The sequence below is a fragment of the Panicum hallii genome, chromosome 9 (assembly GCF_002211085.1).
Source record: "Panicum hallii strain FIL2 chromosome 9, PHallii_v3.1, whole genome shotgun sequence".
NCBI classification, from domain to species: Eukaryota; Viridiplantae; Streptophyta; class Magnoliopsida; order Poales; family Poaceae; genus Panicum; species Panicum hallii.
In genome coordinates this window covers 40,275,482-40,292,283 of record NC_038050.1, presented here as the reverse complement: position 1 = coordinate 40,292,283, position 16,802 = coordinate 40,275,482, and the positions used below count along the sequence as shown (strand labels likewise).

General features: G+C 44.1%; 1 protein-coding gene across 1 annotated transcript in view; it reads right to left on the bottom strand.

Annotated features, from left to right (window-relative positions):
• Nucleotides 1-670: 670 nt before the first annotated feature.
• LOC112873052 overlaps nucleotides 671-16,802 on the bottom strand; it is a 48,642-nt gene continuing 32,510 nt past the window's right edge. Inside the window, exon 3 of the mRNA XM_025936083.1 lies at nucleotides 671-1,024. Within this exon, the coding sequence (XP_025791868.1) occupies nucleotides 671-1,024 (354 nt within the window). The remainder of the gene's footprint in view (nucleotides 1,025-16,802) is intronic.

Sequence of the window (16,802 nt, the reverse complement as noted above, 5' to 3'; positions counted from 1 at the left end):
ACCTCACAGAGCTCATGCTTTGGTCACTTGAAAAGATCAAGGATAATAAGGCTAAAGTAGCCCGCGCGTACAACAAGAAAGTCAAGCCGAAGGAATTCTGAGCTGGAGATCTGGTTTGGGAAGCGGTGCTACCATTGGGGACTAAAGATGCAGCGTATGGCAAGTGGTCTCCAAACGGCATGGGCCCTATAGGGTTGACCAAGTTCTATCTGGGAATGCGTATATGCTTGAAGAGTTAGATGGCGTCAAGTTCCCAGTGGCGGTCAACGGTCAGCATCTCAAGAAATACTTCCCGAGCGTGTGGGATGGTGAGCACTAAAGCCGATGCTATACATCAGGCTGTAAGCCGATATGATCAACGGGCCGAAATAGGAGAAAGCCGAGTCTGTGTGGAAAGGTATGAACCGACAGAACCTGATGGATCGCACATACGAAGCTGGTGATATGTGCCAAGACAAGAACAAGGAAAGAAGGCCGACGTGTGCAGTCGGCCAAATATATAAAAGAAAAGAGGAGAACTTCGTACCTAACACGTTAAGTCGATCGAATAGCCGATGTGTGACTATCGACTTTAGAGTCTTAAAGTGCCTAACACATTGAGTAGCCGATGTGTAACCATCGACTTTAGAGTTTAAATATATACATGCAGGTTCATCTATTAGAAGTAAGCCTATTGAAGGAACTCGTTGATGGCAGCAATGGCCTCAAGACGGACATGGTCAGCTTCAACAATCACTGCTTCATCTTCCTTGTCCACTCCTGGCACCACCTGCTTACTTAAAGCGCTCAGCTCCGCAAGATCTACCTTCAGTTGAGCGGTCAGGGCTTCTGCTTCCCATTTGGAGCTGGCAATAAGGTCTTTTTCTTCTAGGATGTGCTGCTCGGTGGCCCGGACCTTAGCCTTGAGATCTTCTAATTCCTTCTCCAGAAGATGAAGCCGTTGTGAATGCACGGACGTATCAGCCTTGGCATCCAGAACCGCCTTCTTCTTGTTAAGTGACCGACACCTCTCAACAATGTTGGCCTTCAAGGGAGCTTGAGAGCGGCTGAAAGGCCCTTGTTTGGTTTTGGTAATTGATGGACAACTTAGGTGGACTAATAAGTGTTTATGTTGAGATACACAGGAGATTAGTCCACACAAAGACACTAGTATGAGCAACATGTGCCATGGAGGAGAAATGGCTAAGGGTTGATGCTATGCTCATATAGTGTGATCGAGGAGCTCATTGCATATGAGACATAACATGGAGTTATGTGACCAAAATGGAGAAGATCAAGACAAGGCTTGGCTTGATGGACCGGTTGCAATGGAGAAGGGCAAGTCAAGGCTTTGAAGCGAGGGACCGCGAGGCGGTGAAGCTTGGGCAAGATTTGGCGCCGATGGACCGAGGCAACGGTGAAGAGCGAGCAAGGTCAAGATCGATGGACCAAAGAGGTTATGTGATGATATGGAGTGGATCATATCATTCAAGGAAGATCAAGCCAAGTGTTGACTTATGAAGATGATCAAAAGGCTTGATGGAATTTGGTGCTTGTGTGGCATCAGCATTTGGGAAAATGAAATGAAATGCGCAAGGCAAAGGTATGACTTGTAGGGCATTTCATTTCACCGGTCAAAGGTTGTGTAGAGAAGTGCATGACCGGATTTAGGATAGATGGCCGTACTATCAAGAGGGGCAAACTTGTTTGCATATCGGTCATCTAGTGCCACTTGAGCGATCTAACATTGCGATGTTGCTAGGATCGAGTGGCGTGGTGAGATCAAGTGAAAATCCTTTGAAAATGATTGTGAAATGCTAACACACATGCACATGGTGTTGTTCTCGTGGTGCTGTTGGCACATTTGCAAAGGAGAAAGAGTTGGAGTTGATGTTGATCAACTTTGGAAAGCAAGAAAGGTTTTTCGGTTTTCTCCGGAAATTAGGTTGTCTCTTGGAGTGGAATACTGCTTTGATCCATTGTGTTTTGGACCAAGTATTCAGTTGGGTTGTTTAGCCCTCTGAATTAGCTTTCCATAGAGTCCAAGATCATCTAATTTGGACATCGGAGCTAAGAGTTATGGCCGTTTTACCGAGGTACATTTCTGCTGGAAATAGACCTGCGGACGGTCCGCCCATGGGGGGCGGACGGTCCGCCGTTATCCCGGATGTGCTCTAAAACGGCTCTGTTGGTGGTCCAAAATGAACTGCGGACCGTCCGGTCCATGGGGGCGGACGGTCCGCCCTTAAAAGCTGAAACGGGCGCAGAATCTTGGTAGTTCTATCTTGGGTGTCCAAAATGAACTGCGGACCGTCCGGTCCTTGGGGGCGGACGGTCCGCCTCCTACTGAAAATTCTGAGACAGAAACACTACAGTTTCTGTGTGTGCTCACTTTTTGTACTGCGGACAGTCCGCCCATGGGGAGCGGACAGTCCGCCGGTCACTTCCAGATTTAGTCAGAGACATTTGCAAATCGGTTGGTTCGAAGTTTTGAACCGCGGACAGTCCGCCCCAGGGGCGCGGACAGTCCGCCCGGGGCTCTAACGGTCGACTCTGACACATAATGATTGCTGTTCTAGCCGTTGGTTTTGAATGGCGGACGGTCCGGTTTCTATGAGGCGGACAGTCCGCGAAATCTCTGTTTTCTCGGGATTTGGGTGTAACGGCTAGTTTGGGGCCTCCCTCTATAAATAGAGGGTGTGGCCGGCCATTTGAGCGGGCTGAGCACCTTGGGGACTTGGTGTCCATGTGTGAGAGTGCTTGAGAGCCCTCTACTCACTCTAACTTGATAGTGATCATCCAATTGAGTGAGAGAGCGATTCTAGTGTGATTGCTTTGAGAGATTGCATCGAGTGGCACTAGGTGATCGTGTTGCAAGCCGGTGTGCTTGTTACTCTTGGAGGTTGCCACCTCCTAGACGGCTTGGTGGGAAGAGGCTCCGTTGAAGCACGCAAGAAGATTGTGTGGTGCTCCGGAGAAGAGATTGTGAGGGGTATTGTGCTCACCCCGCGGGAGCCGCGAAGAGCAACTCTAGTTGAGCGAGACGTGAAGAGCAACAAGTGGTTCGTCCGGATCATGTGCTAGAGCTCGGTGTGAGCACTCCACGTGGGAGAGTGTGACTTGAGAGTCACCACTAGCAAGAGGATCGGCGGCAACCTTGGAGCTTGTCTCAACGGGGATTAGCTTGGTGGCAACCAAGTGAACCTCGGGATAAAAATCACCGTGTCAATCTTGTCTACTCTTCTCGGTGGTTTGCATTCTCCAAATCACAAGCCTTGTATTTACATTTATATATATCTTGTGCTTGTGTAGTTGCTCTCTAGTGTTTAGTTAGTTTGTGTAGCTTGCTAATCATCTTCTTGCTTGTGTAGCTAGAAGTAGAGATCATAGTGTAACTAGTTAGCTTGTGTAGTTTAATTAGTTGCTCTTGCTTAGATTGTGTAGCTAAGCAAGTTGAGCTCTTGAGTTTGTATTGTGTATCCTTGTCCTTGAGCATCTAGTGAGCTTAGGTTTGGCTTAGTGCTATTGCCCATTAGAATTGTGTAGGAGCTCCCCTTGTTTGTGAAGTACTAGTGCTTAGACTTGTGTGGCTTGGCATTAGAATTGTTAGGAGAGCTCTTATTAGCTTGGCACTCCATTTGCTTTGTGTAGGATCTTTTTGGAACTGCCTCAGTGTCATAGTTAGAGGGGTGAAGTCTTGGCTAAGCGAATAGTTTCAATTCCGCATAAGTTTCGGTTAGCCGGCGCAATTAGTTTTAGAAAGGACTATTCACCCCCCCTCTAGTCCGCCATCTCGATCCTACAAGTGGTATCAGAGCCGAGGTCTCTCATTTGTGGTCCTTACCGACCCGAGTGGATGGCGTCTTATGGGCTAGATGTTGAGTGTCCACACATTTTTGATGGCACACACTTTGCACGGTGGAAAAATTGGATGACATGCAATTTTAAGTTTATTTGCCCTCAAATGTGGTGGATGGTAGATGTAGGTTTTTCTCATGTGTTGGATGAAAGAAACCTAACTCAAACACAAGAGAAATGCCTAGATCTAGACATCCAAGCTACTAACATATTATTTAGATCTTTGCATGATTGCATTCTTTGTGAGGTCATGGACAAGGAAACCGCCCATGAGATTTGGAGTTATCTAAATGAGAAATATGGGGCGGCCTCCGATGATCATGATGATTTTAAGGCCATACAGGAAATACATGAGGATGGTGAGCACATCCACGATATGGTAGTTGTGGAAGATTGCTCCACCTCATGGTCAAGTGATGATGATGATGATCAATATACAACTAGCTCACTTGATATGATTGATGGTGATGATTCAAGTGCTGCAAATGATGATCCTACTCCAAGCACACTTGATGATCAAGTTGGTTCATACATGGATGATATTTCTACTTCAAGCTCATCTCCATCATCACATTGCTTCATGTCACAAGGTGACACAAAGGTATCAAATTGCAATGTGATTGATCCTAATTCATATAATGAGCTCTTGAATAGATATGCTAGTATGAACAAATTATTTGAGAAAGTGTTAGCCAAAACAATCAAATTGGAAAAAGAAAACTCATTTCTCAAAGACACATGTGAACAACAAAAACATCTACTTTATGTCATGAGTTGTTCACATGAGGAGCTGAAATTGACTCATGAGGAGCTTAGTGTTGCTCATGAGAACTTGGTACTAGACCATGCTTTACTCACTAGCAAGTTTTCTAATAAAGAAATTAAAACTAGTGAGAGCTCATCACATGGGTCAAAGGATCAATTGCAAAATATTGCTAACCCTTGTGATGTAGGCAAGAAACATGTATCCACCTCATGTGATGATTTATTATCTATGCCATGTACTTCACATATAGATGCTTGTTCTTCTTCTACTATGCAATATGAGACTAACCTTGTAGAAGAAAACAAAGAGCTCCAAAGTCAAGTGAAGTATTTGAGCAACAAGATAGAGAGATGGACAAAATCAAAAGTCACCCTTGAAAGCATAATCAAAAATCAAAGAAACTTTGGTGACATGAGCGGCATTGGTTCGAACAAGAGCAAAGCCAAAGGCAAGAGATGGGGCAAGAATAAATATGATAGGAAAATGAAGAAGCAAGAAGAAATGAAGCTATCTCATTTCATGTGCTTTCAATGCCATGAGATGGGACACTTTGCAAATGGTTGCCCCAACAAAGAAAACCTCAAGTTGAAGAAGGAAGAAGAAAAGATTAAACATGTCAAATGCTTCAATTGCCGCACTTGGGGTCACCTCACCTCAATGTGTCCAACCAAGCAATTGATGAAGCAACAAGAAGCTCAACCAAAGCCACAAGTTGAGCAAGAGAAGGCACCCCAACCTCAAGTCAAGATCAACCATGATGATCAAGTTGATGACTTGAAGACGATGAAAAAGAGAACAAGAAGGGGTGGCAAGGCAAGAGCAAGACATCCAACTCATATTCAAGATGCCAAGATGTTGAGCAAGAATAAGATTCAAGATAAGAATCCACATGCTCACATCAAGTGCCATAGTTGTGCAATATTGGGTCACCTAGCTTCGGGTTGCCCAAACAAGCTTGAGAAGAACGCTCAAGCAAATAATGAGAAGCAAGGCAATGAGAAGCATCAAATGAGTAAGGAAGGAAAGGCTCAACAAAAGAGAAGATGCTACTTATGCCGGGAAAAGGGACACATGGCTTATTCATGTCCCTTAGGTAATAATTCTAAGCCTATTTCAATTAATGCGCATATTATGCTTAGAAAGGATGGTAATGGTACCTCATTTGTTGCTATTACAAAACATCCCGCTATTCATACTAAGGCTTTGCCAAAGTATGTTGCTCCTAACTTGAGAGGACCCAACCTAGTTTGGGTACCATCAAAACGTGGATAAATGTGTGTAGGTACCAATGACATTGGAGGCTTGATTCAATTAGTTTTATCTTGTTCATTATATGATTGGGTCGAGTAATTGAAGCCTAGTGCTATTCTCATCCCAATGTCAAGTCAAAACAATGAAGTCCAAGTACTACAACATACAAATGTCTTATTCTAGTTGTGATGATTTATTGGAAATATTTGATGGCTTGCAAATTTATTTGAGTTGAATCTTGTTTTGGATGAAAAATCATTTTGCATATTGGAAAATTATTTAAATGACATTGACTTCTCAAAAATGATTTGAAAACTAGTACATATGACATTTGGTTCTTATGTATACTCTTTGTTTCATTTTTCTGAATTTTTGAAGCAATTTTGAGCCATTTATGAGTTTTTATGATTTTACTTGTTTTATTTTTGAATTCTTGTTGTAACTTGTTCGTATGAGTCTTTGGAAGGTTTTCATGCAAGATTTAAGATTTTTAGATCTTTATATGAGCAATGATACCAATTAAAAGTTGAAATTATGAAAGTTGGCAAAATTCTGGGCTGTCTGAATTTTGGTAGCGCGGACAGTCCGCCATTATCCGCGGACGGTCCACCAGATGCACCGGCAAGCTTCGGTTACACTGATGGTGTGTCCACTAAGCAAGCGCGGACGGTCCGCCAAGGAACGCGGACAGTCCGCTCATACGGTTTTCAGGTGGATCCAAGCAGCTAAACTTATCAAGAGCTACAAAGGTATATTCCTAGTTGATCACATTTATTTGGGTGCATATGAGATGCTTGAATTGGATATATATGCTCTTATTGCTTGCTATAAGATGTTTGAATGGATTAAATGCTTGTAATCAAAATTGAATCAATTTGAATGGATATGATCATGAGATGATATTTAGTAAGTGATATAATTGGATATATGTCTTGTGAGAGTATTCAAACAAGTTGACACCAAGTTTGATTCAATTTGATGAAGTATAGCTCAATTGCTCAAAATCTGTCCTTTATTGAAAATCTGAGTAAGCTGAGAAGATAGCCATAGTTGGATGAACAAATCTATTTGGATTGGCTTGAAATTTGGTATGCATGCCCTACACTTATGGTACTAGTTTCTATACAAATTTCATGAGAATATGATGAGACATACTTTGGTTTTGGAGTGGATCTTGTCAATGCATGTGCAGCAGTTTTCAGCATGCACCCATGAGTGAAGATGTGAAACCTGGTAGCAATCTAGAAATGCATTGAAGCTCAAATTTTTATGGCTACTAGATGACTTAGTTCCACACATCTCCACAAATTTTCGTGGCAATTCAACTTGTACTTTGAGAGATTTGATGTATTCTTTGAGAAGTACAAAATCTGCCAGAAAAGTGACAAATGTTGGATTGATCTTGAGTCACTTAAATTGAAAGGTCCTCAAGTTGGAATCATCGTTACAAGTGGTTGAGGAACCTAGGTTTGGTTTTGAGAGGAGCTAGAAGCATGACAAGTATTAGGTACAAGGCCATTTGATTGTAGTGTGTACTTATCATATTTTTGGTACTTAAATTGGAAGATCAAGAAAAGCAAGCAACACCGAACATAGAGAGATTCATGATAATTCAAGTGATATTCAAATGGTATTCTCTCATGCAAGCAAGGATCAAAGAGATGAAGAAAGCCAACCACAATAAGATAGTGCATTTCATGATTAGTGGTATTCATTTCATATGGGTGAAGAATGGTTTTCATATTGGTATTCATTGTCTTCACCAAGCTATTATAATTGGACTTCATGATGCTATTTGGAGAGCTAAATTGGAATCTAATGACTATCCTCTACTCCAACATAGCAAGGTGAAATTGATTGACATATGCATTCATACTATGCTAAGGACATGATTAGTGCATATAGTCATATATAGTGATCATTCATGAAAAATAAAATAATTTTAAATGTTTTATGATGCCACTATTGCTTCTATGCTTGATATGATCTAGTGGTAACATATGACATGTTTATGAGCTAGTAAACCCAATTAGTTGATCTAGAAAATGAGCTTTCAAGTGTTTAACTCAACATTGTCAAGATAACCCTTAGAATGAGGTGTGAAGAAGCTTGTCATTGGTTCAAACCGAGTTGAATTATTTGGGCAAGTAGTCTAGATCAAGTCAAAGAGAAAGAAGCTCATGGAAACAATCGAGTTCAAGAATTGATTATCAATGTCAAATTCAACAAAGTGGTCCATCATAATTTTACAAGTGATACTAGATTCAACAAAAGGTATATCGCTATATCTCTACAGGTGATATACATGGTCATACAAATGGTATTCATTCAAGAAGATCTAGTGCAACAATGGTGGTTCCACAAGTGATCCTCTACTTTAAGTGATCAATTCAAATCAAGAAAACAACCCTCATCAAGAAAAGCTCAACATTCAAGTAGATTGACAAACACTTTGACATAGGGGGAGGAGCCCCACTACAAGGTATCAAGGTCAAGAATCCTACTAGTATCCTACATGTGGCATTTCAATGTGGTCTTCATACTTTCACATGTTGTTGTTACAAGTTGTGTCAATTTTAATCAAATTTAAAGTGTCCATCAAAAATGAAGATTAAAGACTCAGCCATCTACCCAAGTCCAACTCTTTGTATCAAACCACAAGCGCTTCATATGATTGCCTACAAGGGGTATTCAAGTGGTAACCCTACAAGTAGAAGAGGTACAACTTCAAGTGGTAGCCATTGATCTTCACATGGCAAATTTCATGTAGTTTCGGCCCCTTTTTTATGGTCATTGATGACAAAGGGGGAGAGAAATGAACAAAGATATGAATTATCCTTGGATGACAAAGGGGGAGATGAGATGAGAGTGCGATCATGGACATGGATCAAGAGGAGCAATATTGAGGAGGATCAATATTCTTGGACAAGAGGAGCACACAAGTAGGGGGAGCAAGCTCATGAACTTAGTTGTTTGCATTTGATATGTGCATATTCATGTGGTTGCTTGCATTTGCATAAGTTTTAAAATATATATATGCATTGCGTGTGTGTGATGTATGCTAGTCATAGAACTTGATTGATGATTTGATAACTAGCATGCATAGACTGTAGCTAGATATTTTTTTTACAAATAAATCAAGAGCCTTTCTAATATTGTTGATCTCATGAGGTGTCTTGAGTTTTTGATGAATGTCTAGTTACTCATTGATGCTAAGGAATGAATTTCAAGGATGCAACTCAAATTGTTATCACGCTTCAAAGGTTTATCCTATATACCTTAGCATCACTTAGTAGTGATAAAAATCCCACAAATTTCATAATTATGCATGTGTGTGAGTCTAAAAATTAAATCTCTTGAGCACACATGTAGGGGGAGTTATCACTACCAAGTCGGATCTTTATGGTGCTTATCCAATCTTCCACAAGTGGTCTTAATGATGGATAAGAAACATAAAATCCAAACCAAGTTAGCTATTTACACGTGTGTAAAGTGCTAGCTTGGAATATGCTTAATTTCCATATCTTTGTAGAGTTGTCATCAATTACCAAAAAGGGGGAGATTGAAAGGCCCTTGTTTGGTTTTGGTAATTGATGGACAACTTAGGTGGACTAATAAGTGTTTATGTTGAGATACACAGGAGATTAGTCCACACAAAGACACTAGTATGAGCAACATGTGCCATGGAGGAGAAATGGCTAAGGGTTGATGCTATGCTCATATAGTGTGATCGAGGAGCTCATTGCATATGAGACATAACATGGAGTTATGTGACCAAAATGGAGAAGATCAAGACAAGGCTTGGCTTGATGGACCGGTTGCAATGGAGAAGGGCAAGTCAAGGCTTTGAAGCGAGGGACCGCGAGGCGGTGAAGCTTGGGTAAGATTTGGCGCCGATGGACCGAGGCAACGGTGAAGAGCGAGCAAGGTCAAGATCGATGGACCAAAGAGGTTATGTGATGATATGGAGTGGATCATATCATTCAAGGAAGATCAAGCCAAGTGTTGACTTATGAAGATGATCAAAAGGCTTGATGGAATTTGGTGCTTGTGTGGCATCAGCATTTGGGAAAATGAAATGAAATGCGCAAGGCAAAGGTATGACTTGTAGGGCATTTCATTTCACCGGTCAAAGGTTGTGTAGAGAAGTGCATGACCGGATTTAGGATAGATGGCCGTACTATCAAGAGGGGCAAACTTGTTTGCATATCGGTCATCTAGTGCCACTTGAGCGATCTAACATTGCGATGTTGCTAGGATCGAGTGGCGTGGTGAGATCAAGTGAAAATCCTTTGAAAATGATTGTGAAATGCTAACACACATGCACATGGTGTTGTTCTCGTGGTGCTGTTGGCACATTTGCAAAGGAGAAAGAGTTGGAGTTGATGTTGATCAACTTTGGAAAGCAAGAAAGGTTTTTCGGTTTTCTCCGGAAATTAGGTTGTCTCTTGGAGTGGAATACTGCTTTGATCCATTGTGTTTTGGACCAAGTATTCAGTTGGGTTGTTTAGCCCTCTGAATTAGCTTTCCATAGAGTCCAAGATCATCTAATTTGGACATCGGAGCTAAGAGTTATGGCCGTTTTACCGAGGTACATTTCTGCTGGAAATAGACCTGCGGACGGTCCGCCCATGGGGGGCGGACGGTCCGCCGTTATCCCGGATGTGCTCTAAAACGGCTCTGTTGGTGGTCCAAAATGAACTGCGGACCGTCCGGTCCATGGGGGCGGACGGTCCGCCCTTAAAAGCTGAAACGGGCGCAGAATCTTGGTAGTTCTATCTTGGGTGTCCAAAATGAACTGCGGACCGTCCGGTCCTTGGGGGCGGACGGTCCGCCTCCTACTGAAAATTCTGAGACAGAAACACTACGGTTTCTGTGTGTGCTCACTTTTTGTACTGCGGACAGTCCGCCCATGGGGAGCGGACAGTCCGCCGGTCACTTCCAGATTTAGTCAGAGACATTTGCAAATCGGTTGGTTCGAAGTTTTGAACCGCGGACAGTCCGCCCCAGGGGCGCGGACAGTCCGCCCGGGGATCTAACGGTCGACTCTGACACATAATGATTGCTGTTCTAGCCGTTGGTTTTGAATGGCGGACGGTCCGGTTTCTATGAGGCGGACAGTCCGCGAAATCTCTGTTTTCTCGGGATTTGGGTGTAACGGCTAGTTTGGGGCCTCCCTCTATAAATAGAGGGTGTGGCCGGCCATTTGAGCGGGCTGAGCACCTTGGGGACTTGGTGTCCATGTGTGAGAGTGCTTGAGAGCCCTCTACTCACTCTAACTTGATAGTGATCATCCAATTGAGTGAGAGAGCGATTCTAGTGTGATTGCTTTGAGAGATTGCATCGAGTGGCACTAGGTGATCGTGTTACAAGCCGGTGTGCTTGTTACTCTTGGAGGTTGCCACCTCCTAGACGGCTTGGTGGGAAGAGGCTCCGTTGAAGCACGCAAGAAGATTGTGTGGTGCTCCGGAGAAGAGATTGTGAGGGGTATTGTGCTCACCCCGCGGGAGCCGCGAAGAGCAACTCTAGTTGAGCGAGACGTGAAGAGCAACAAGTGGTTCGTCCGGATCATGTGCTAGAGCTCGGTGTGAGCACTCCACGTGGGAGAGTGTGACTTGAGAGTCACCACTAGCAAGAGGATCGGCGGCAACCTTGGAGCTTGTCTCAACGGGGATTAGCTTGGTGGCAACCAAGTGAACCTCGGGATAAAAATCACCGTGTCAATCTTGTCTACTCTTCTCGGTGGTTTGCATTCTCCAAATCACAAGCCTTGTATTTACATTTATATATCTTGTGCTTGTGTAGTTGCTCTCTAGTGTTTAGTTAGTTTGTGTAGCTTGCTAATCATCTTCTTGCTTGTGTAGCTAGAAGTAGAGATCATAGTGTAACTAGTTAGCTTGTGTAGTTTAATTAGTTGCTCTTGCTTAGATTGTGTAGCTAAGCAAGTTGAGCTCTTGAGTTTGTATTGTGTATCCTTGTCCTTGAGCATCTAGTGAGCTTAGGTTTGGCTTAGTGCTATTGCCCATTAGAATTGTGTAGGAGCTCCCCTTGTTTGTGAAGTACTAGTGCTTAGACTTGTGTGGCTTGGCATTAGAATTGTTAGGAGAGCTCTTATTAGCTTGGCACTCCATTTGCTTTGTGTAGGATCTTTTTGGAACTGCCTCAGTGTTATAGTTAGAGGGGTGAAGTCTTGGCTAAGCGAATAGTTTCAATTCCGCATAAGTTTCGGTTAGCCGGCGCAATTAGTTTTAGAAAGGACTATTCACCCCCCTCTAGTCCGCCATCTCGATCCTACAGCGGCGGGTCTCAATTCTATGACGAGCCTATTCTACTCTTGCCCGAAAGAAAGGGAGGTGCCCGGTCGGTCAGAGCTTGATTTGAAGAGCTACAGGAAGTTGAGAGTTGATCTCCTCGAGAATCTGCCTTATTGCACTAGAGTCCTGGACCAAGGCATCGATTGGAGTTGATAGAAAGTCTTTCACACGGAGGAGTTGACTGGCGACACTGGTTGAATCCGATTGAGGATCGTCGGCTTCTAGTATGGCTGAACGACAGATGCAGGATCAAACGCAAGCAAATCCGAGAGGTTCAGGCCCTGAAAGAAGGCGTGTGGGCAGCACAGGGAAAGATGTGAACAATTTGGAGATAAAACATACCTGTTCTGGAAGAGGAGTGACGACAGCCGATGGAGTACTGATCGGCTCCTGAGGACGTGTCTTTTCTGAAGGAGGAACGATGACAGCGGGTGAAGCGATGATCGGCACTTGGGAATTTACCCTTTCAGAAGGAGGAATGAGAGCCGATGAAGCAGCGGTCGGCTCTTGCAGGCATGCCCCTTTCGGAGGAAGGCCGACAGTTGACGAGGTGACAGCAGGCCCCTCCAGAGAGGGACCAACATCTAGCGCGGTGGCGACTGGCTCCTGCAGACCTTGAAGGGTAACCAGGGCGCTGACCGGTGCCAGAAAATCTTCCGGAGTTTCTGGAGCTGAGTCTTTTTGGCATGCGGGTTCCTCCCCACTAGAAATGTCCACAACAACGGACTGCAATAAAAGGAAGCAAAATCAAGTTAAAATGTACATGCGCAAAGGATCAACTATGAGAGGGGTGATCCAAACCTGGCCAGCAATCGGAGCTTCTTGACTGGTAGAAGATGGCCCAGCTTCCTTCCGAATTTTCCTGACAAGCATCATCCTCACCTTAGTACGGGCTCGGGGGGCAACAGCATCAGAAGACTGTTTCCGTTTGGGGGTCAACTTCATGGTGCTGGGTTGTATCCGCATGATGCCTTTTGAAGGGGAGGTGCGTTTTTGCCAAAGAGAACCATAGGGGCAATTGGCAAGAACTGAAAGTTAGATCCATCATTGTTCTTGGGCTCCGGACCATCTTCTTGCTGCAAAAGGAGCAAATGGAATCAGAAAGGAATTCAGCAAAGTCAGAAGGAAGAACGATGGGCTGACAGTAATACCTCTTCCTCAGGGACTTCATACTCAGCATGAATTTGCTGCAGCATCGGCCCTAGGGCTCTCCGGAAGACATGGGTCTTCCACATCGACCACCAGTTCTTGAAGTTGACGCCCAAGAAGTGAACGCGAGGTCAACAGGAATTGCGATGAGAAGGTCTGAAAATAGGCTGTAGCATTGTTGGGTGGTGACAGCGTCAGGTAGGTCGGCTCTATTGGATGTCAAATGATGAAGGAGGAAGTATGGAGGAACTTGCCCAAGGCCAAATTTTCGGGGCTGCTACAACTGGTTGATAGAACTCATATCCCGGTTTGATCATCCGATTGGAGGTACTCATGCCGACTGGGAGGAGGCAAGGGCGAATCATGATAGAATACAGGCGCCGAGTGTCGACATCATTGGCGAAGTCAGCCAACCTGAAGGTGGCCGGGCTCTCGAAAAATTTCAGACTCAGTGTAGGGGAGGAAGATTGGGTTGTCCAGGCCCTTATAGAAAATCCTAAACCAATGTGAAGCATCTGAAGGATTCAACTTGCCGCCAGGGAGGCTGTACAAGGCCTGACCAAAGCTGGTGCATCGGATCTGGCTCCCACTTTGGTCTGGGGAAATAGTTATTGGCCAAAGGGGGAAATTTGGGATGAAGCTTTGAAAGTAAAGGTGAGCCCACAACTGGATGAACCACCAGGGACCACCAGTTCTAAGTTTCTTCTGGGAAAGAAGGCTTAAAGACATCAGGTGAAGGTATCTGTAGATTTCTCCAAGGAATAATTTACCAAGGCCAACAGTGTGACCTTTGTGTTGGTGTTTTACCGGCTGCCCACCGAGGGGTATACCCGAGGTGGTAAGTTTAGGTTGCGAGACGCCGAGATCAGGAACTCATAGGTGCAAGGAACACAAGGTTTAGATAGGTTCGGGCCGCGATGTGCGTAATACCCTACGTCCTGTATGGTGGTTTGTATTGCCTTGGGTGTTGATGTTATATTTTGAGGGGGTCCCTGCCCCCCTTATATATCCGGTGAGGACAGGGTTACATGAATCCTAGTCCAATACTAGCCAAGAAATCATACTCAAGTACAACTCAAGTAGTTTCCTTTTGTACCGACTAGTCCTACTCTCATACGAGTAGAGAACAACACAGATAAGAGATAAAAACAAGTCCTATCTCCTATTCCTATTTGAACTATGTTATGTACACAGTCCCGTAGTCCCGGGTCTGACAAGCCCCCGAGCTCTTCGTAGCTGAGTACTGCAGGCTTCTCGAGTACTTTCGAAGTGGTCTTCGGCTTTTTTCTGAAGCTCTGTCCTGAAGTCCTTCTTCGAGTACGTTCCTGGCTGCATCGAAGCTATGAGGTGCTCATGCCCAAATTACTTCTTTGGTATGGTATGCGATTGAAAAATTGCACTCCATATGGAGTAGCCCCCGAGCCTTAGGTTGAATCAGAGGAATCAGGCTAAGGGTCACATTAGTCTTGAATCTTTCCTTACTTACTTTTCAAATAAATTCAAAAAATAAGTAGTCAATACCACGTATCCCGCAGCCCCGAGCCTTGATCCAAATCTCTCAGGTTTGGAATAAGGATCCAAAAGTCGTGGCATGCAGTGAAAAACTATCCCATGAGAAATAATTGGTGTGATGGTGCAGATGATGGAAGTTAGATTTAGAATTCAGAAAACCCCTTTGTTCGGGACAATTAACCCTGAAAAAATGATTAATCGAATATTTTATCTAAACAATCCACCAAATGACCCCTCATCTTCCGAATATTCCCTGAGACGACTCTTCAAATTTGAAATAGTAAAACTGTATCCGGCCACTGGTTATTTAACCCCGCGAAAACTCCAGGTAAAAACCCGTGCTTCCAATCTTCAATCCGCCAAGAAATTTCTGAATCCCCAATCAGATCCGCTCTTCGCCTTCATCCCCTTTGAGAAGCCCCAAACTAGCAAAATCTCTCCACCCCTTTCTCCGCAGCCCCCGAGCTACTCTGATGTGAACCCGCTAGGTTTGTTCCCGATCTTTCGATGAGAGGTGTGGGATAACTCGATTGATGGAGGAGACGACGTTCACGGCCCGACTACAGCCTTCCAAGGATGCTGCACCTTAGCAACCGATACACTACCTCCTATAGTTGCCATGATCTTGTGGAGCGCAACACCCGGCCACTAGGGCACTCATCCTGCAAGCAATCGAAGAACCAGCAAGAACAAGTAGAACAAGTACTGAAATTACGAGATGTAATTGAAGGTCTCAAACTGAATCTCAATTATGGTGGGGTTCCAAAAACAAGTGGACGGGCGGCTTGATCAGCACACGCATCTACAAGGAAGTAGCAAAAGCTAAACTTGCATCTAACAAAACCCAATCTGTTTGTGGTGGCTATGGAGGTATATGAGAGGGTAGAGGATGACCAGAACATGGCGGAGGTCGTCCCTAAACCCTAGGACGCACCCCTGTTGGGCCCCACTTGATACACACCCCATCGGGCCAAAATCAGGTGACGCAACACCGTGGATAGAAAAGGTCTTTGTAGTAAATCAACAATTGCGGCCGCCTCGGAGAAGATATGGACATGAGTCTAGATCCATATAAAAGTAGACTTTATAAGCTTTTCGTGAAGTCCAAGAACTCCCCAATCGGAGTCCGTATGAAGTCGTGGTAGCCGTTACAACTTGGTTCTGTCCTACATTCCGAATCCAATATCCAAAACGTGTTGGATTTGGACTCTTCCTTTCCTTGCACCAAAAGTGACGTGGTGGCCTGGTGAAGAAACATTGGGAAGATTTGGGCTTGGTATCCAATCAATTTCTTTGGTCCTCCATGTTTTCCATGTAATTTCCATATACGGCTTTATCCAGTCAAGTAATTCTGAAAACGAGAATGCACAGAAATCATAGTGCAGCATTAATTGTTCAAATGTATCAAATTTAATCTTGATATAGAGTTGATTCACCTTTGGACAAGAAGGCACTAATAAGTTCGTATCCATGCTAGTCATGTCCTCATCATACTTGTGGCAAAAAAATCTTGAAATGGCGCCCAAGAGATCCAACGAGAAGGATGGGAAGGGGAAGGAGCTGCAGTCACCATCTGGGGAGTGGATTTACAGTAAGTGCTCCAACAACGAACTCATGAATCTTGTTTCCGAGGGTTTGCTTCAGGAGAAAAGTCTTGTCAACTGGCACCCTTCTTTTCGCGAACCTCTTCCTATGGAAATGTGGACAAAATCATCACATTTTACCATTTTGCCGAACAGGGTTTGGCCCTCCCCTCTTGCTCTTTCTTCTAAGGCCTTCTTTATTTCTACAGGCTTGAGCTCCATCACCTCAACCCGAATTCAATTTGCCACATTGCCATCTTCATCCATTTTTGCGAAGCTTTCTTGGAATTGAACCCCACTGGGATCTTTTCCGCTTCCTTTTTCGAGTAAAGCCGCAGCCCACCTCAAAAAATCCATCCATTGTAGGGGGCGCCAGCATCCAGCTTAGAC